The sequence below is a fragment of the Rhagoletis pomonella genome, unplaced genomic scaffold, assembly GCF_013731165.1.
Source record: "Rhagoletis pomonella isolate Grant_MI unplaced genomic scaffold, Rhpom_1.0 Rhpom_scaffold_00002, whole genome shotgun sequence".
NCBI classification, from domain to species: Eukaryota; Metazoa; Arthropoda; class Insecta; order Diptera; family Tephritidae; genus Rhagoletis; species Rhagoletis pomonella.
Genome location: NW_023458556.1, coordinates 50,289,305 through 50,310,664, shown reverse-complemented (window position 1 = coordinate 50,310,664; position 21,360 = coordinate 50,289,305). Strand labels below are relative to the sequence as shown.

At 39.0% G+C, this 21,360-nt stretch overlaps 1 protein-coding gene across 1 annotated transcript in view; it reads left to right on the top strand.

The window, feature by feature from the left end:
- The window catches only part of LOC118753617 (protein obstructor-E-like), a 32,349-nt gene extending 13,398 nt beyond the window's left edge, over positions 1-18,951 (top strand). The window contains exons 2-5 of the mRNA XM_036488498.1: positions 35-331; positions 4,161-4,349; positions 8,002-8,255; positions 18,847-18,951. Of these exons, the coding sequence (XP_036344391.1) occupies positions 35-331; positions 4,161-4,349; positions 8,002-8,255; positions 18,847-18,951 (845 nt within the window). The remainder of the gene's footprint in view (positions 1-34; positions 332-4,160; positions 4,350-8,001; positions 8,256-18,846) is intronic.
- The last annotated feature ends 2,409 nt before the right edge of the window (positions 18,952-21,360 follow it).

Here is a 21,360-nt window from a genome sequence, read left to right as displayed (position 1 = left end):
TTGTCTACACCTGAAACAAAAATTGCAAAAATAGAACAACATATTCCCTGTCTCATTCTGACTGTATTTTTTGTTTTGTTTTGTATTTTTCTTACAGCGAATGGCGTGACTGGGCAACAATTGAAGGGCAGCCAAGCGGATCCGTGCAAGGTGAAAGGACGTGTGGCTGGCGATGAAGTCTATTGCGACCGTTATTGGGAGTGTGTTAGCAGTCAGCCAGAGCTTTACGATTGCCCCAATGGACTGGTCTTCGCCGGGAAGCATCGTGGCGTTACGGAAGGCTGTGATTATCCGTGGCGCGCCAACTATTGCGAGGGCAAGCAATTAGCGAGTGAGTAAAATCGGGGAACGGGGATTAAGTAATTGTGGCAATGGGGGGAGGGGGGGCTATACTCGTAAAATTTAAAAGGTGCCGAGCAATGGCAGGTGTTTTCATCGTTCACTAAATTTTTATGTTTACCCCGTTGACGCTGTTGTGGTTGCCGCACAAACACACACACACACACACTTTGAACTGTAAATATCCAGTCACCAAGCTCACCAACAAGCAAGCGACATATGGTGTCACTGCATTCACTTGCAACACGCGTCATTTGAGTGCCACTATGCGGCAACTTGTTTACCGTTATGTTATGCCACTGCCGTGCTGCTGCACAACCGGCGTCTCTGCAGCTTATTAAAAGTTTTTGCTGCATTGTTGTGCGAAAGTTGCACCTTGTGCTATACATATACATATATACATATGTTGCAACATGCAACTTACCTACTATGTATCTCAATTTGCTAGATGTGCAACGCAATCGATGGGCCCCAATATCGATACTTACATAGATACAAATGTACATATCCATATAATAAAGTAAGCAAACAGTAACCTGCAGGGCTGTTGCTATCGATTGTGGTCGTTGTGCGGTTGTATGCATTTTTCCGGTGTGGATTCCACTTTAATGGTTTCGTGGCATTCTCTGTGTACGCGCGCGACATTTAGCGGTAACTAACGCGCAGCAACCGGGCGACATGCATTTGTTTGTGCAGCGGCGTTGCACGCTTTTTGGCGGTACGGCAGGCGTATGCGTTTAGCTCACACACCACACACTTGCCAGCATGTCTCTCATATATATACATACGTACACACGTATATTTGCACGTGTCTTTAAATATTTTCCTGTTTCGTGTTGTTGTTTGAAAAGTTTTGCACACAAAACCGCAGCGACAATTTTGTAAAGTTTTAGTTGCATATTGGAATTTTATTGTGGCATAGTTGAGCTAATTGCGGCCGTAGATGCGCGTGTTCCTGCACCACAATAAAGCAACAACAAATAGGTAAACAAAGCTTTGCTGTTGGCTGGTATGCAGGTAAATCTGCCCTTTTGTATTTTGCATTTTGTATGCATACATGCTGACATGTACAGTTATTATTTGTTAACTTGGTGCTGCATAGCTACTAGAATGCTGATAATTGAAATGTGTCGAAAATGATATTTCTATTTTTGCATACGGCTGGTAAGGTCATTTTACGCCACTGCTATGTCAATTTTCATACAATTTATTCCTGAACTTGTCTATTATTTGCCTTTGATGTAGCAGCGGAAATCCGGTTTTAAAAATTAATTTTCGCACAGTGACACAGAGAATACCCCGGTATTGCAATGTTAAACAAGTTTGTGGAAAACTACTTAATTTAAAATTTGGAATCAGATTAAGGAAGTTAAAAGGGTGGGAGTGGCTTGGAAGGGCTCTTGCCAATTCTGAATGAGCTGCTTGTATGCCTCAGTGCGAATTTAAAATCAGCTGGATTGGGTTTAATTCCAGTCGTTCGTCCGACCGTATTCTATATGCATATCGTTGATGTTTTTTGCAAAACCGCCCAAGTCGCCAGGCATCGAGATTTATGCATAAAAATCGTAAAATTTTTATTAAATCAAAATATGTATTTGTAAAATAATAGCTAAAGACAATACCGCCTGTCAAGGCAATGCCTTCGCTCTCCTGTAAAATTTGAGTGCTATAAGATAGGCGATTTTGCAGTTGGTCGATGGGCGGTTTTGCAAAAACATCGACGGTATACATATATACGTTGGTGCATGCACCTTATCGACTTCACGCTGCCGCACTTAAATAGCTTCACTGGCAGGCCGTCACACAAAGGAACTACAGTGTAAAAACATAGCAAAATATCCAACTAACCTAAATCAAAAATGCATATTTGTAGTGATAGCACGAATAAATATAATGAAAAAATAAACATTTTAAGAAAAAACTTTGATTTGGTTGCAAGTAATTTAAATTGATTTTTCTACTACATAGTGCGATTCTGTAATAAGCCAATCTGATTAAAGTCAAGTTCTTTAATATACCTGTGGTCAAGTATTGCTTAAAATTTTTATATGTATACCTGAAATCCATGAGACAGTTTCATTTGAAATTCTAGATAATTTTGCGAGTATAAAGTTTTTCGTGAGCTTGCTTTAAAACGGGATATTTAAGATGGATCTAAGAAACAAGCTGAATTATTCTTAGGACTAGTAAACATTAACATGCTGACTTATGCCGAGGACATCGACATCATCGGTGGCAAAAACCGCGAAGTCTGTTCTGCCTTTTCTAGGTTGTATAAGGAAGCAAAGCGAATAGATCTGGTGGTAACACCTTCTGTAAAATTTATTGAATTTTTATTGTATAGCTGAAAAAATCCGACTTGCATTAGCTCAGCTTTTGTTGTATAAAATATAGGTAGATTGAAGGTTTCAGTCCAAACGCATATTATGCACATAATTTACTATGCAGGTATTGTAAATGTTTTCGTTTTGTCTTTTCAAAAAGGAAGAAATAGAAGCTATTTTAGAAATAAAATAAATATATTTGTTAATTCTTACCAAAATTCATAAAATTTAGTAGTTAGAGCCAAAAAATTTGAAGAACCTCTTCCTTGCCTTCTAAGTTAGACATAATTAGAGTAAACCAGCAGGATGCATCAAATTTCATTAAAAAATATTTTTTTTGACGTTTTGGTTAAAATCAACATAAACTCTTAATTTCATAAACATCGGCCAACATTTAACATTTCCGCCCACAAGAGCTGTGGGCGTGGCAGTGCGTCGACTTTTACCATTTTGCCCATTTCTTCATTCTCAAGTGCAGAAATTTCAGCGAATTTGATGAACGGTTACTTCATTTGAACGCATCTTATATGGGAACGTCCCACTGCCCGTCAGCTACAGCAAACTTTGTTGTTTTTCTGTGATGTAGGGGTTAGCAGTGCGCGCTACCATTCCACAGGGCCCAGGATGACAGAAAATCCTGACACAATACATCATAGTCCTACACTGTCGGAAACACAAACAACCTAAACTATCAGAAAATGATTCTACCCCACACAAAACTAGTAGTGCTTTCTTACAAAACTATAAATCATTACGAAAAGACTACACTTAATCCTTCAGCTCACCATTCGTTTCGCTACTCGTTTTCAATTTTCAGTTTGCTTTTACAATTAAGAAGCTCTTTATGCGATCTGCATCTACACACAAATCCTCCAGAACGATTTGTATAATCCGGTCAAACACGAAGAACCACTTATGGTTCTATTTTTCATACAGCATATCAAAGAGAATGCCACAAGCGGGGAAAAAAAAGAAATTGGCGAACAGTAAACAACGAAAACATAACCAAATACCGAGTTTAACATCAAAAGCCAATTTATGAGTGCAGAACACCTAAGCAGGACACAGAGTGCTAAATCTTATAGTACAATATGACAAGATGCTATTTATGTGGGAGGGGAAGGCAATAAGCACTGCACTACAGGACATCCAATTCAAATGGGTTGTATGTAATGCAGCTGCTCCACCACCAGCTTACCCACAGCCAATTCATTAACGAAAGCCGAAACAAGTTCATACGGTGATATGCTGGCACGCTGGCACGCTGGCATACTGGTACGTTAGCCTCCTGATATGGTGGCCGGGTATTGATGCTGCTGGATTGTAGATAGTTCTGTTTGTGCGGCGGTTTCATAAACGACCCTATTTGATTGCACTTTATTGCCTACTCAACACAATGCATGACACACACACACACACACACACTCTTCCAAATTCGTGCACACATTTTTGTTGTTACTTTTTTTTCAAAATCCTAATTCCTTTTCTCACTTTCAGATGTTCCCATATCGACAGAACATTGCGACTGGCTGTATGGCATCTTTGGTCATGAGACATCGTGCACACGCTACTGGACTTGCTGGAATGGCACCGCTACAGAGCAGCTTTGCATCGGCGGTCTGTTGTACAATGAGAATGCCCACAGCTGCGATTGGCCGGAAAATGTGGACGGTTGTCAAAAGCATCGTAAGTATACCAGCATACAGTGTTGAAAGGGTGGGGGGGGGGGGGATTATGGTAAAGGAAAAGAACACCAAACACCCACATCTAGGTATGCAAGCGATTTTCCTTATACGTACATACATACGTACGTATGTTTCTAGCTCTTTGTTAGACAAGATTTTATGACGTTCCAATGCGCATTTACGCCTGATCAAAAGCGTGTTAAATTTTCAATGACTTCAGCTGGTAATACTGTTGCAAAGGCTTGCTACAAGTGCAGCTACCCACATTTATTGGGAGTACAACATGGTTACAACAACAACATGGAGGCAATTAAATCTTCTTAAGGCTTGCCAACCTGGCTGTGTGCCTTGTTCTAATAGCCTTCGACTTGCTTTTGCCTTTGCGAATTAGCAAAATCCAGATTGATTTAGAAGCACTTACGTGTGTCTAAATGGACAAAAAGCATTTTGTATCAATATTTTGGGTTAATGTTGAAATCGGTTCAATAAACTACATACATCGTAAGGTATATGTACTATAAAATAGGCGTCAGTAGCAGTAATCTCTTCGTCTCAGCGCTGCGTAATTTACGTCCATTCGTATTAAAAGACCAAACCGGAGAACCGCTGCCATTGTAAACATTTTTTCGAATACTGATCAGATGTTGTCATTATATGACAACAGTAATTCTCCGTTAAATTTAAAGGCTGGCGTTATTATCAGTGTTATGGCAACTCGAACTTTTCCATATAAGTTATTCTTGGCAACTCCTAAAAGGGTTTTTACGATTCATTCGCAGAAACTGTGTCTGGAAATCCCGTGCAAGAATTGAGATTGGTTTGCAATTTATACTTACTCGTTCGACGTAATAAAGACTATTATAGAAATATAGTATGACATCGACTATATAGTTTGTCACCCCGTTAAAAGAGCAACATCTTCAGCAATATGGCTGACTTCTCGCAGCCACCCGCAACTATAGTAGAGGAAAACGTCCACGGAACTGATGCCAACAAAGAAATCGCCAAGACAACAATAAAGCTACCGCCGTTTTGGCAGCCCCATCCACATGGTATGCCCCATCCACATGGTATGTAAAAAAAAACGGCGACTGGAGACCATGTGAAGTCCTTAGTCGAATGAACGGTGTTACGGAACCGGCCAGATATCTGTTGCCGCATTTCTTTGATTTTGCTCATACTCCTCACCGATGCACGATTTTCGCGACGTTCGACCTAAGACGTGCGTAAAACCAGATCCCAGTCGAACCGGAAGACATACCGAAGACAACAGAAGAAAGCTGGCTAAACTTTTCAAAGAGTCATGGATAAGATTTTGCGCGAATTCACATTTTCTTGGCCTTCTCTGAACGACATCCTTATCGCGTCTAAGGGCGAAGCGTGATATCGTAATTAACTCATCGAAGTGCTTCATTGGCAAACCCGAAGTCATTGGCAAACCCGAAAAATGGTATTTCGCCACCAGAAAACCGGGTAGATGCATACAATAAACCCGAAAGATGAAAGCATGATACATTTTTTTCGTAGACTCATGCCTAAAACCACAGGACAGGACCACAAACCATTTTATTGCTGCCTTAATTTCTGACAATATTTTTTCGCCGCATTCCTGCCTGCCAGCATATCAAGCATTTTAACTTACGTCCTTCTATCTTCTGATTTATTTTTCGCAAAAATACGTTTCTCTTTCGGAATTGGCTTCAAATTTCTCGGCTGCCATTTGTGATTGCGGCTTTTTGATATCGAACTTTCGTCGAGCTAATCATTAGGTTATAAATAATATTGGTTCTCTGTTGTTTCATCAGGGGATAATGTCTATTGCTGGAAATGCTGAAATGTCCGACCAACTATCGCACGAAGTATGTTCAGCTTTCATGCAGAATGTGGTAATTTGTTCACTGATTGGGGTGAACCTGAAAGTAAGGTGTCGAGGCCCCCGCCCTCGCGCTGTCTCAAGGAAATTGTATGCAATCATGTCCCATCCATCGCATTTTCTGTACTGTAGTAGTGTCAGCCATGTAAGCATGCCAGCAGATGGATAGGGACACCCTTCTTATAGAGGGTCCGGATATACAAGAAGCATGTTCGTAAATCGTAGTCCCTGTTTGGTGAGCCTGCGTTGTTAAAGCTTGTGGGTAATCAACCGGGGCTGTATGGCCTTTCCCTTGGGTCTGCTTTGTATCTGGCGGGTAACAAAGATTTTAGAGATTGTCTTTTATATAGCGAGTCTTTTGCTTGAAGGAAACAGACGCTTGTTTGTAGCCACATTTACGGCTGAACTGTTGCTGCTACTTGACTTTAGTGAGACCCTAAACTAAAAAAGTTGCAGTGGGCTCAACGAATCCTTGGCTACCGCGTCTCGTCCATTCATTACTCATTGATTTATCATGTTACGCAGAGTTCACGAATGGGGAAACAAGAGTCGCCATTTAGTAAACTCAATGTTACTCAGAAGAACGACCATGCCGTATTCAAAATTTTTGCCTGCGATAAGTAGGCGTATTTCCATTTTGAGTGTTTTCCCATGGGACTTTGCATTTTGTTGAGTAAGAACATGGCTTAGAGGCATAATAGTAGAGGAAAAGTTTCAGGATTCTCGAAAAATATAGGATAATTGAGAATAAAATAATTGGTAAGTTTGCTGAAAATCTGAGGCGTTAGTTACCCCCTATTTTATATTCCAGCAGTGCTCATAGGAAGCGCTCTTAGAAGATACTTTGGACGCTTTTGTCTTTCTCATCGCTTAGGACTTAAGCTCAAATAATAGTTATTTATTTGGAGGAATCTCTAGCTACATGTATAGCCTCCTTCTAGCCTTAAAGGAAGGGTGTCCCATTCGTAACTGTAGGCCTTTTCTCTTTGCCGCTACCCAAAGCTCTACACAGGTGCGTTACCAAAAAGCATGTCTAGAAGACCCGTTATACCTGCATCCCGTTATATTGCATCCCGTTGGAAACTGGTAATGTTATTTCATCGAATGACTATTTATGTAAATCTTATTGCCAAATGATACAAAACTCCAAAACTCTGTGACTCCTCCGATTATTCAATTTTCAAAATATGAGTGGTAAATTGTGCACCTACGTTAAGTAAGTATAGATTGCGGTGGCTGACCTTATCTAGGCGTGACAGGCAGTAAAAAAAGTTCTGAGGGGTACTAACTTGCTCAGGTGATTTCAACGCTATTCAAGGGCTCCTGTATTAAAGGTCACCCTAACTCACAATCAGACACGTTTAAATAGGGAACTACTTGTTTCAAGGCAGATAACTACTGGTAGCTGTACCTTGTGTTGCACTTGCGCTGTAACAAATCCTTAAATAAATATACCGACAGTGCTACCCCATGCAGATTAGTTCAGTTGTATTTCCTCCTCGAACGGGTGTTATTTGTAAAGTATTAAATTGGAATGACTTGCTTCAATTTTAGTTTAACATCTCTATGAAATTCCCCGACTTTTCAGTAATAGTCACTTTGCCCACTCTTCCTACTAACTTCCACACTTACAATAATGCAAAATTTGTTAGACCAGAACACTCTATATATTCGTATTTAACAACAACTGTATTTAACAGTTCTCTAATTGTAATTAGCTTGTTGCACTAAGCTTAATGAGTTCATTTCTGTTTTTGTTGTTGTTTTTATTGTTTCACAGCTCTCTGTAATGAGGATGCCAACGGTAACGTCCCACTGGGTAAATCTTGCAACCGTTATTGGCAATGTCAGGGTGGCTATCCACGCTTACAACGCTGTCCCGCCATGTTGGTATTCGATCGTCATTCGTTGCGTTGCGTCGTCCCTCCAACGGAGGAGTGTGATATACCCACAACGCCAGCGCCACTAGATGGAGAAGGAGAGAATAATAATGTTGGCGGCGGTCAGCTGTCCAAGGACGAACAAGAACGGAAGGTAAGTTTTAACTGTGATTTATGAGTGCATACACTCGTACAATGGTAGAAGATTGTGTGCGTGCACTGGCTTGTGTTTAGCCAACGGGAGCGCACCCGAACGGTGTGGTCACTGAGCTGTGTAGACTACTTTTAGCCGCCCTAAAGCGCTGGTTACACACACACACACACACAATTGCTCGATGAATTCCACGGCTTGGCGCGTTCTGTTATTGTAGTTATGTTTACAGACCAAACCGTGTATGCTTGCAGACAGCAAAATTTTGTGGCATTGCATTAGCATATTTTGCGTGCAACCAATGATTAATTGTTCCAGCTGGCTGACTTCGATGCCCCATTGCCCTCTGGCTATAGAAATCAGCACATCGACAGTTCAATGTTGGTTGCAGCTTGTTTGATGACAAATTTCGATGCTTACCCGTATGTGCGTAAACATTGCAGAATAGTGTCCACTAGAATTTCCCACGCACATGACTTTTCATGATGGACATAATTCAATGAGTTTGCTTGTCATTTTGCATGCTTGCATATGCTTACGAGTTGCATAACATTATTTCCAGAGGCTGAAAAGGAATGAAGTTTGTTAAGAATATAATTTGTTAAGTTTTAATGTGGCCAAACTCAATATGGAAATGTATTAAATGCTGGGGAGGAGCGTAAATACTGTTACACACATTTTATGCTATAAAATTAAAAATAATGAAGGTTTTTGGACAAAATTTATTTTTAATATTTACTGATATAAATATGTATAGGTATACTAGAAGGAAATATTCATTCGAAATGTCCAGCTCTGGCCTGCCTATCGTCAATAACCGCGCGCATCTCGTTCATTGGATAATGAAATATATCTTAAGATAACCAGTGTTGGGGTATCTTTTGTGAAAAACTATGCCCTTTAAATATTTCTACCTTTCTTAAACCCGCGGGTTCAAATCAGGACTGACAGAGTGCCATTCTTCAGAGGAAATGAATGCTGCTAAATTGTTTTGGAGCCAGGTTCGAATCGTTTAGGAACAGAAATTGGTTAAGCGGCTTTACAACAACTTCCAAAATGGCTTTCTGGTAAACCTTCGCCGATATTTTGACCCCTTTTTGCAGAAAGGCAAGTCAGTGACCACATCGTAAGAGGCACACTACCAAACGATGACTGGACCTGGATGATGTCCCTTTTCGATCCGTGGAATCAGTTCTGATACTTCATCTCATCGATAAATATACATCCCTTTATTTTGCTTGTTAATTTTTTTCTATACTATAAAAATTTGTAAATCGGTAAGGAAGATTTTCTTGTGCAAGTTATCAGCGTGTTCCATCAAATGTAAGGTATGGAGTTTGAAATTTTTAACATTGTCGAGCATATTTTACATAGAAGAAAATGCCTAGCAGTGTCAGCTCAGAAAAAAAAAACGTTTGAATATACCACGTTTCTATAAATGCACTAAAAAGTGGCAAATAATATTTCGCAGTCTCGTGGCACTTGTTTTGATAACTGTTGATTTTAAAATGTTGGCAAAAGTCTTAAATAATTTATAAGATTGAAATTGAAAAATGTTGATATGAAAAGTAATATATGAATATACATACATATGTGATATTGGTTGCTGAAAATCGATCTCAAGTTTGTACTTGCGCTGCAGAAATTTTAGGGTCGCCTAACTTAACGAATATGAAGTGAGCATAGCAATAAATACACTGAGAAGAGAGTTTTGTTACCTTAACTAAATAAGTTTTTCTCCTCACATGATTTATTATTTGGTTATATATGTATGTACATATCGTCACTTGAAATGCAAAAAGTCATAAATAATAAAAAATTCAAAATGCACTTTTTGATTTACAGTGAAACCCGCTTAAGTACCTAACCCGCTTAAGTAACCAACATTTTTGGGCAATGTAAATTTTTGAATGTAATCTGAAGAAAATCCCTCTTTTAAGTACCTCCCCGCTTATTTGCCCAACCCGCCTAAGTACCTAAATTTTTCGTACCCCATTTACCGTTTTACCTATAATTTTCCCCTTTTAAGTGCTATTTTAAAATTCCTTAAAATATTTACATATTTTTAATCTCAATGGCGGCGTTACACACCTTCGGCAAAAAAATTATAAAAAATCAACGGTAATTTTTAGCCACTTGAAACCTGCACATTATCACACTAAAATTGAATGGGCTATAAAACTGTATACTCAAAAGACACAACTGAGAAAAAAAATTTCAAATTTGATGATTTTTTTTCTTTAAGTGTTCTATAAAACCTTAAGCTTAGGTTTACATGGTATTTGTTAGGGAATGAACTGCATTTTAATTAAAAAAATCTTAAATAAATACGTATACTTCATTAAATGTTTATGTTTTATTCAAAGATTTACATATTTATGCAAGTTAACAAAAAGATGTAACTACATCAATAATTATGTTCGCTTAAGTGCCCGCATCGAGGTACTTAAGCGGGTTCTTTTAAGTACCCAACCCGCCTAAGTACCTCAAATGGCTGACATTTTTCGTGGGGTAATTAAGCAGGTTTTACTGTATATGATGGGTTTAATCAAATTACAACTCCTCACATCATTTTATGAAAACAAATTAAAATATTAGTCACGACTTTTTCCATCTCATTTACGTACGATGTTGTTATGTCTATTTGCATTTCAGGTGACGATATACATATGTAGAAAATAACCAAATCATGTGTTGAGAGAAATATATTCGGCTCACTTTTTTATTAATGTAGGCTAAAAAATAACAAAGCCACTGTAACCAAAGATTACCGGCTGAGCTCTTCAAAGCCGGCGGCGAAAAGCTGGTAGGGAGCATGCACATACCAGTACCAAGGCAGAATTTTGTCTGATGAATACATGCCTGAAGATTTGTATCTCTGTCCAATCTATAAGTAGGTAAATCCCGCCATTTGCGCCAATTATCGTGTATTAGGTCTAATCGACTTGTCCTTGAAAGACTGAACACCTTCATCGACCAGCTGCTTGAAACTCATCTGTGTGGGCTCACACATAAAAAATCCAAGTAGAGTCAAATCATATAGAATACACTAGATATGCAATTTGAAAGATGCCATATCTTAACTTGGGATGCTTCAAATCTACTAATCGGCTGAGTAGAGATTCGTTGAGCACAACCTTCAGCTCTATCTAAATTCAGATGGACTTCTCCGCTCCGTTCGAAACCTAACGAAGCTTATTTGCTTTCTCTATTAGTGATTGTTCATTTGCTGTGATAAATATCCGCGAGTTATCGCAGGCGATGAACTATAAAATAGTGAAATTCAAAGCTTTTTTTAAGTTAGAATTTTGATGAAGGTATTTTTTCTAGAATGTATAGTATATGCTCGAAACAACGTGGAGTAAGCACGTTTTGATTTAAAATCTTATGCGATAAAATGTCCAAGATAGACAAGACGAATCACATTTGTGTGTCTTCGAGATAACCAGTTATGCAAGATCTTTAGCCCTTATCTCCGAAGAAGAAGGGATGACAAACTCTATAGAGCTTTGTAATGATATGAACATAGTTAAGCGCATAAAATCAAAGTAAATATGGATTCCGATGCTCCGGTGAAATGAGCCTTCGACAATAGAAGGAGCACTTGTAGAAGGAGCTGTACACTCTTTATGTGAAAGACTGGCGTAAGTTCGCAAAAGAGGGATGCAACCAGCCAAGCTTAATTTTAATAATATTTGTTTTAATTATCTCTAGGTGACGCCTTTATGTAAGTGTGGTTAGACAATTATTTCCAAAAGATCATAAAAACATGAATTTTATTTAAACTGCCACTTTTGAAAATTCTTATGATATAACATTTGTACATCCATATGCAGTCTTAATTGTTCAATGACTTGTAGTTCATTACTTTTTTGATTTACGCAACTGGAGAGTTGCATATGTGTTGCAATGACTATTTCGCGACGCAATGTCTAACCTCGGTTACATCTACATACTTTACCGCAAATTCTTAATTCGCACTCATAATTTTTAGTTACTTCTCATCGAGCAGCAATTCAACGACTACGGCACACAGTGCTCGGAGAAGGCATGTTTTACGAGAAAAATTAGAAGAGCTGTTACGATTATCATAAAACTGCGAGATTGTAGTATTGTTGTAATGCTAAACCCGAATATGCCTAAAATGTTTAGTTTCACAGTTGACAGCTGCCATTAAGAAAATGTTTTTTAAAATACCACTGGTTATGGTTTTTGACATACTGATCACGAATTCTATGTCAAATTAAAACCTTTACAGTTGACAGCTGTCAAATGGGCTGTGAATTTTTCTATAAATAAGACAATATTTTTAAAAATGCCATTATTGGTGGTTTGTAGATATGTTGACCACGAAATTAAAACTTTGAGAATTGAAAGCTTTCAAATAAACTGCTAATTTTTCTAAAAATATGAAAATATTTTTTAAGATGCTACTGATAATGGTCTTAGGCACGCCAGTCACGAATTTACGTCAAATTATAACTTTAAATGTTTACAAATGTCAAAGGGGCTGTCAGTTTTTCTACAAATAAGGAAAAGTCCCAAGAATTAAACTTACTATGTTGTAAGGCTCACTGATCTCGATCAGTGATGGAAAAGTAGGTACAATTGTAATTTTTTCAGCCCTTTTATAATTTGAAAGGATATTCGGTACATATAGTCCATTTTCGGTACATGTTATACTAAGCCAAATAAATTTTCCAGGAATTTTTCCTCCTTGTCGTTATACCAACCAAGTGCAGACGTATCCATTTGGGCTTCTCTCGAGTGCACTCGAACTCATCTCTTCTTTATCAGACATCGTCTATTTACGTTGCTCTGTCATATGAGCAGACAAGAATGATCAGAGATTTGTCAAGGTTGATTTTTATTCATTTAGAAGCCCCCTGCTAGGCCTAAGTAAACACCAGCGGACAAGAGTTAAGCCTTTTTCGATCTCTGACTGCCATTAAGCTGGATTCTAATTAAACAAAGTCCTTTAAGGCGCATTCACCGTTCTAGTTCAGAGAGCAACTGAGAAAAGTTCTGAAAGCTTTTGAGTTGTGAACACAACTTCACGTTTAGTTCAGAACTAGAACGATGAATCCGCTCTTATTGCTTCGAAGAAATGACTTTCAACCGTGCCTTCCTCGTTCTCTGCTAAATTAATCTCTTTTGATTTTTTCTTAAGAATCAATAAATGCTCGAAAGGTTCAAATCTAATTGCATTTAATGTGAAATAGGACAAAACATATTTTTAAACGTCGGTTGATTTACATAAGTTATACAGTAGACCTCTCAGAAGCTAAATCGCTATACGAAGACACCAAGCGAATGCGAGATCCTGGCTTATATAACGGGTGATTTTTTAAGAGCTTGATAACTTTTTTTTTAAAAAAAACGCATAAAATTTGCAAAATCTCATCGGTTCTTTATTTGAAACGTTAGATTGGTCCATGACATTTACTTTTTGAAGATAATTTCATTTAAATGTTGACCGCGGCTGCGTCTTAGGTGGTCCATTCGGAAAGTCCAATTTTGGGCAACTTTTTCGAGCATTTCGGCCGGAATAGCCCGAATTTCTTCGGAAATGTTGTCTTCCAAAGCTGGAATAGTTGCTGGCTTATTTCTGTAGACTTTAGACTTGACGTAGCCCCACAAAAAATAGTCTAAAGGCGTCAAATCGCATGATCTTGGTGGCCAACTTACCGGTCCATTTCTTGAGATGAATTGTTCTCCGAAGTTTTCCCTCAAAATGGCCATAGAATCGCGAGCTGTGTGGCATGTAGCGCCATCTTGTTGAAACCACATGTCAACCAAGTTCAGTTCTTCCATTTTTGGCAACAAAAAGTTTGTTAGCATCGAACGATAGCGATCGCCATTCACCGTAACGTTGCGTCCAACAGCATCTTTGAAAAAATACGGTCCAATGATTCCACCAGCGTACAAACCACACCAAACAGTGCATTTTTCGGGATGCATGGGCAGTTCTTGAACGGCTTCTGGTTGCTCTTCACTCCAAATGCGGCAATTTTGCTTATTTACGAAGCCATTCAACCAGAAATGAGCCTCATCGCTGAACAAAATTTGTCGATAAAAAAGCGGATTTTCTGCCAACTTTTCTAGGGCCCATTCACTGAAAATTCGACGTTGTGGCAGGTGTAAGTCTATTCATGATGAAATTTCAAAGCATACTGAGCATCTTTCTCTTTGACACCATGTCTGAAATCCCACGTGATCTGTCAAATACTAATGCATGAAAATCCTAACCTCAAAAAAATCACCCGTTAGAGGGTTTGAGTGAACAAATGATTCAGAAGCATGGTCAAAAGAGCTCCCAGTGAGCAGGCAAGCTGGCGCAGCTAGTAGGCAAGAGTTGACGAAAGAAAATGATTCGCTTTCTCTAAAACTTTATTCGGTCCCGAAAAGTTCTTCCAGGCATGGCAGATTTTCGTCATATTTTCGTACTGTTGAGCATGTTGTTGACGTGATGTGAAATGTGTAACTAAATAGTATACATACACATATTTAAGGTACATTCGTCTGCTGCTAGATAAAATACAACTCAAAATAAGTACAATTTGAAAATTTGATTTTCCATCCTTGATCTCGAGTTCCGTATCACATTAAAACTTTTATTGTTGAGAACTGTCAAATCAATGTCTGGCTAACGCACAATTTTTATCTTGTACTTAACTACTTAAAATAGTTTCAAATGTAATACATCTTTTGATGATACGTTATAAAGCCCCGAACCATAAAATTAAAGAATAAGCGACTTTATTTTTAAAATATATCTTATTTGAAACTATTTTGAGTAGGGAAGCACACAAAAATATTTTGGGTTACCCCACTGCTGCTCTCATGGCCTCATATATGTTTAGCAAAATTCGATATGTTAAATACGAGACAACATATCAAAAATTAATTTATGATGAAAATATGAAATGATAACAGTAATTATCTATATACGTAAATTAAGGATAGTTGGAGCCGTGTGCTATGTGTTCAGCCCAAACAATTTGATCTAGGCCCCAACAGCTTTCGAAAGATTTTATAAAAAATTCGTCATTTCCAAAACTTCAGTTTTCTCATTTTTAAATAATTACACTGGTCTACAAGGGTTTTGCGAATAAGACGGGACCTGGTGTTTCCGAACGGATTTTTCGTGCTGAACACGAATCTGGGGTCCAAAACTTCCCATCACGTCACGTTTTCGAGAAAAAAGGGGTTGAAACCCCTAAAAACAGCGTTTTTGGACATTTTCGAAAAATTGTAGAGCCGAACCCTAACGTGCTACAAACTTTGCATATGTCAGAAATTAAAGGTAAAATTGTGCCCTTTCGAATGAGCCTTATGCCAAGTTGATCGCATGTGCCCTTGGAGCAGGGGGTGTATTTGTGTCTAGGGGTGCAGGAAAAAACAGCGTTTTTGGCCATTTTTGAAAAATTGTAGAGCTGAACCCTGACGTGCTACAAACTTTGTATATGTCAGAAATTAAAGGCTAAATCGTGCCCTTTCGAATGAGCCCTATGCCGAATTAATCGCATGCACCCTTAGATCAGGGGGTGTATTTGTGTCTAGGAGTGAAATTTTTATATCCACCATATTCGACCCGTCATCTTAAATTTTTAAAATCTAACTGCAGATTCGTAATCAGCGACTTTTAATATAGTTAAAACCTTGGCATTATTAATTTTCTATGATCGTTTAAGATTAAATTCTTTCTGTGATCAATTTTTCCTGCACCCCTAAACACAAATACACCCCCTGCTTTAAGGGTGCACGCGATCAATTCGGCATAGGGCTCATTCGAAAGGGCACGGTTTAGCCTTTAATTTCTGATATATGCAAAATTTGTACCACGTCAGGGTTCAGCTCTATAATTTTTCGAAAATGGCCAAAAACGCTGTTTTTAGGGGTTTCAACCCCTTTTTTCTCGAAAACGTGACGTGATGGGACATTTTTGACCCCGGATTCGTGTTCAGCACGAAAAATCTGTTCAGAAACACCAGGTCCCGTCTTATTCGCAGAAAAAAAGTTGAAATTTGTAGACCAGTGTTATTAGTTATTAAGGTTTGAATTTTTTGAAATTTCGGACGCCATATTGGATTTTGCATTTTAAATTTTTAAAGACTAGTTTAGAATTTGTTATGAGCGAACTTAAGAACCTTTAAATACCAAGTTACATGAAACTCCATTAATTTTTTAAATTCTTGGTCGCCATAACGGATTCGTTATTGGATTTTTGAAAATTGACTTCAGTTTTGTTAAGACACATCTTATAAATGATATGATGCTAAATATAAAATAAGTTACATTAATATATATCATTTTAATAGACTTTATGATATTTGGAACAACTGCTAAAGTTGGTCTAGTGAAATAAAAATGGCCGCCACTCTTTTTGGCGCTAGTATGTGCGGAATTTATTTTCGTAGATCCTTAAAGGACTCCTTGCATTACTTTTTGGTAAAGGAACGAAGAGCCTACTCGGCCCTGCTCATAAGTTATAACTTTCTGAAGGAAATATTTCTTGAAAAATAAGCCAGGTTATTTAGGTGTTGATAATTTAGCAACCAAGTTTTAATGTCTAATATTTCACATGAAATCATAATTTTCCATGTTTAAGAAATAACACCAAACCAGCAATTATTGTTATAATTAATAGTATCCATAAAAAATTGTTAGAAAAGTTATCAACAAATAACTGGTGCCACGATAGAATTCGTTGAACTAAAAGGATTCAACGGCTTCCTCAGCAGATATTATTGAAAATAAGAACCAGTTTTGAATTCGCTGAATAGGAGTCGTCTTATTCCGGTTAATTCATCATAGTTTTAAGATATGCCTTTTTCGCGTAAAACATGGCTTCTCCGACCACTGTGCGGCAGAAAAGGAAGCAATTGTCTATAGGTAAAACTACGCCACCACCCACTCGACAAGGCCATTGCCATTGCTGTTTTCTGATTACTGTCGTCTGGCAGCAACAGCTGCCACACTCCAACGCTTCAATGGTTGGTACAGCGATTACGGCTAATATCAATGTAGCAACATTTGTTATTGATGACAGGCGACTTAAGAACGACTAAGGGCATGCAGCGTGCAACATGCAACGTGATTCGTGCATGCCACATTGCTACACACCACACAACATATACCATATTTGCTATGAAAAGTTGAAAATAGCTGCTTACATGATGTGCAACCATTACGAGACTACCACAACGTGAACATAACTAGTTTTGGCTGTGGGTGAGAGCGCGACATTCCGCTGTCGTCTGCTTTCTTATTTAGTGTAAGTTCGTCTATGCATCTACTTATGCTGTCCCGTGCCTTTACTTCCATTCGCTTAATCGACGTTTAATCATGTCAAATGCGGACGACAACTCAAAGGGGTAGGAAAACTTTGCAGTGCACGGAATGCTTTATCATCAGCTGAGAAGAACGTGTTCGGTGCAAGTGGATTAGGAAATTGTTCCGCCATGTTTTGCTAAATTGGAACTTATGGAAAGTATGCGGAGATATATATATATGTACATAGATATTATAAGACTACTGGATTTATTATAAAGGTCTTAGACAGCACTTTGTGTGACAACATCAAGGCATACGCCACAAATCGGAGGAGAAGCTCGTCCAAGCACCAACATATTGCGTAAGTGCCAATGTTTTATTTTTAAAGTTCCGAATATAACCTCGTTCTTCGTCAGTAACGTAGCCGAGTGAAGGTCTTTTTGCGCTTAGTCACTCCATGGCGTGTGTGGGCGATATTGCCTTCATTGTCCACCCAGCCGAGTAAAAATATCTTTTCACCAATCCCGCCCAAACTGATGCTCCTACAGGGTGTCATTCTATCTTATTCGGAATTCATCGCCCACGAGAAAATGTTCCTAGACTTAGCATAATACGAAAAGTCTATAGAGCCTTCTCAGCCTTCTTTGATATCGTCCACGTTTCTGGCTTTTATAAAAGGAGTGGCATATTAAGGATTTCTGAAGGGTAAATTTTGTTCTTCCAGAGAGAGCTCTGCTTTGCAGTTGCCAACAGAGGTTAGGCGGACTTTCTTGGTTGTGTAATGCTGATAAATTTCTTCACAATATCGAAGGTGACATACGTGTTGCCAGAAATTTATTTGCTTTACTATCGTTCGACCCTGGACCAACTTTTTTATCTCCTCCTCTTAGCCGGAGAATGTTTGCTGGGAAGTCTGCGGTTGAGGTCAAAACCCACAATTTCGAAGATGTCGCATGTAATTGAGTCACCCGGTCTACAGCAAGAAGTCCTTTCCCTATCTGAAGGAGCCAAATATTCTACTATACAGATGTATAAGCATCTGACTTTTGTCCAGGCTCTTCGATGCCGATTTTCAATAGCATGAAAAAGGTTTTCCTCATATCCCAAGTGTAGTCTGGACGTTTGTTAGACGTTGTTGTTTAGTAGTTTAGTACTGCGAACATTATTTGTCTGAAATGCATCCAAAATGTGCACCCGCCCTAAGTGGCACGGCCTCTACACCGTCAAACGCTGAAGCAATGCGGCTTATAAATAAAGTTGTTATTCGCGACGTAGAAATTTTCCACTCACTGCCTTAGCAGCTCGTCTCTATCTACAGCTAGACTTGCAATTGCCAGAGATTGCGTTGCGTTGCGTCTCGAATGACTTTAACGAAGATGAAGATGGCGACTCCGATGAAAATGAAGACATTGCTGGTAAGTAGCATACCGCTGCCTTTTTATTGCCTGCAGCTGTCGCTCTCGCTTCAATGTGGTTGCTTTAGTCGGTGGTGGGCGTTTCATCACTGAATATGGAGAAAAATTCAATTTAGTGGAACCGACGTCGCGCCAAATGCTGCCGGCTCTACGGGCGTGCGAAAGCAAAGCAAGAAGATTCTGAAGCATTGCAACCAGGGTAGCCAACTCATTTTAAGGAATTTACCGATTTTGCCCGAAATTTCCTAAAATTCCCCACCCACAAAGATATTTCCTTATTAAAAAAAAAAACACAAATATTGAACGTATTTTGATATATATCTGGTATTGCTGTTTATTTTATTTTTAAACGTAATACATCTATGTATTCATAAACCAAACCAAACTCTTATAAAGCTAGTTAACAAAGGAATAATAAAAAATGTTTATATAATATTTACGTGTGCACATGCAGAGAATGAAGGCGGTGGCCGGTTTCCTTCTGTCATAAGTGAAATTATGGAAAGGACTCTAAAGATAGTAGATTCCTGAGCCATAAGCTGTTCTCTTAGCGTAAACTGACCTTATGCTCTTCTCAAATTAAACAAAAACATCTAATTTTAATAAACCAAGGTTCCGAGGAGTGGAACTGGATCTGTCAAACAAGGTGAAATACCATGGAGTTATTCTGGATCCCAAACTCAACTGGAAACCGAACATTGAGAAGCGTACTAGGAAGGCCACGGTGGCTCTCTATGTAGCCAAGATAATGTTGTGCAACAGATGGGGTTTGAATCCAAGAATTGTGCACTGGATGTACACAGCTATAGTCTGACCCATAATCTCTTACGAGGCGCTGGTCTGATGGCCAGCCCTTACTAAAAAGCTAGGCGGAATTCAAAGGTCAGCAGCCGCTAGCATAACAGGTGCAATGCGATCCTGTCCAAAGGACGTTTTGAACGTCCTTCTTGACTTATTATCCATAGATATCTTTATCGAAAATTCAGCTGGTGACAGCGCCATCAGACTGCGTGCCCTGGGGCTCTGGAAGGAAAGACCGTTCGGGCACGGTTCCATCCTAGACGCAATACCGTCTGAAATTTCAGCGCTGCCCACTGACTATATCCTGTCGAAGACCAGGGTTCACCATAAACCCCGGACGCCGCAGTGACTGGAATCAGAAAAATGTTGGGTTCTTGCAGGGCTTAGCTGTCTTAACGGCTGGGTCAAAGATGGAATGCAGAGTTGGTGCTAGGGTTTTCATTGAGCAATATAACCTAAAATTATTCTTCCGCCTACCAGACTATGCAAGCGTTTTTCAGGCCGAAACGCTTGATATTAAGGAGGTATATTAAAGGGAATGTACTCGCGAGAACGCAAGCGAATATCCTCTCGGATAGCCAAGCGGCTATTCAGGCACTTTCTTCTGACTCTATTAGATCCCAGCTAGTGGATGAATGTAGGAGAGGGCTGGCCTGCGTTTCTGATCAATACTAAATTACCCTAATATGGGTCCCGGGATATAGAGGCATTTACGGAAACGAGGCAGCAGACGAACTAGCAAGGAGCAGTTCCGCACTGAATGCGTCCCACGCGGTGGACATGGGCGCCTCGCTTAGGGAGATTAAGACAAAAATTACCGAAATTTATTATTCGAAGGCCAGGTAGAGGTGGAACTGCACAGGATCTTACAGGATTGCCCGGCAATTCTGGGCATCCTACGACCCACTCCAAACCAAAGCTCTCTTAGGAATGAGCAAAACAAATGCCTACAAAGGTACTGCAGTGTGCATAGGGAACTGGTCCGTTGGGGTACATGCCGAAAGGATGGGACTGCCCTTCAATAGGTTCTCTCACAGCTGCTATGATTCGGGCTCAAAAGAGACAGTCGAACACTTGCTGTGCGAGTGTCCAGCCCAGAGGCTAAAGACACTCGACAAACCATTCCTGCAGAATATTTCAGAGTGCAGCTGCCTCTCTCTGTATGACGTATTGAAATTTATTAAAGCCGCCAAATGGCTGTAGGTCGCACGAATTCTGGAATCAAAATGGCAAAATTGCCACTTGTCGTTAGGGCGACAATCCACTTAAACCAACCACAAACCACGAATTATTTTTATTTTGGTATTTAATTTGAGTTATTTTTTTAATATAGCTCATTCTTTTACAAATACCGTATAAATCCAAGTTTGAAACTTTGTGCAATATTTGAAAAAAAAGACATTCAACAAATTTTCGTAAAAGTTTCGAGTTTTTTAACTCGATTTTCTAGAAAGTTTTGAGTATGCCCTTTTGTAGCCTACCCAATTCTATAAAATAATAAAGTGCAAGTTTCAAGGATCTAAAAATTCTCGTTTTAGAATTTTTTGCCGAAGCTTTGCGGTTCTCTTCCACATGAAAATAAATTGTGTTTACTCGTTATATGAAAGCAAATGCGA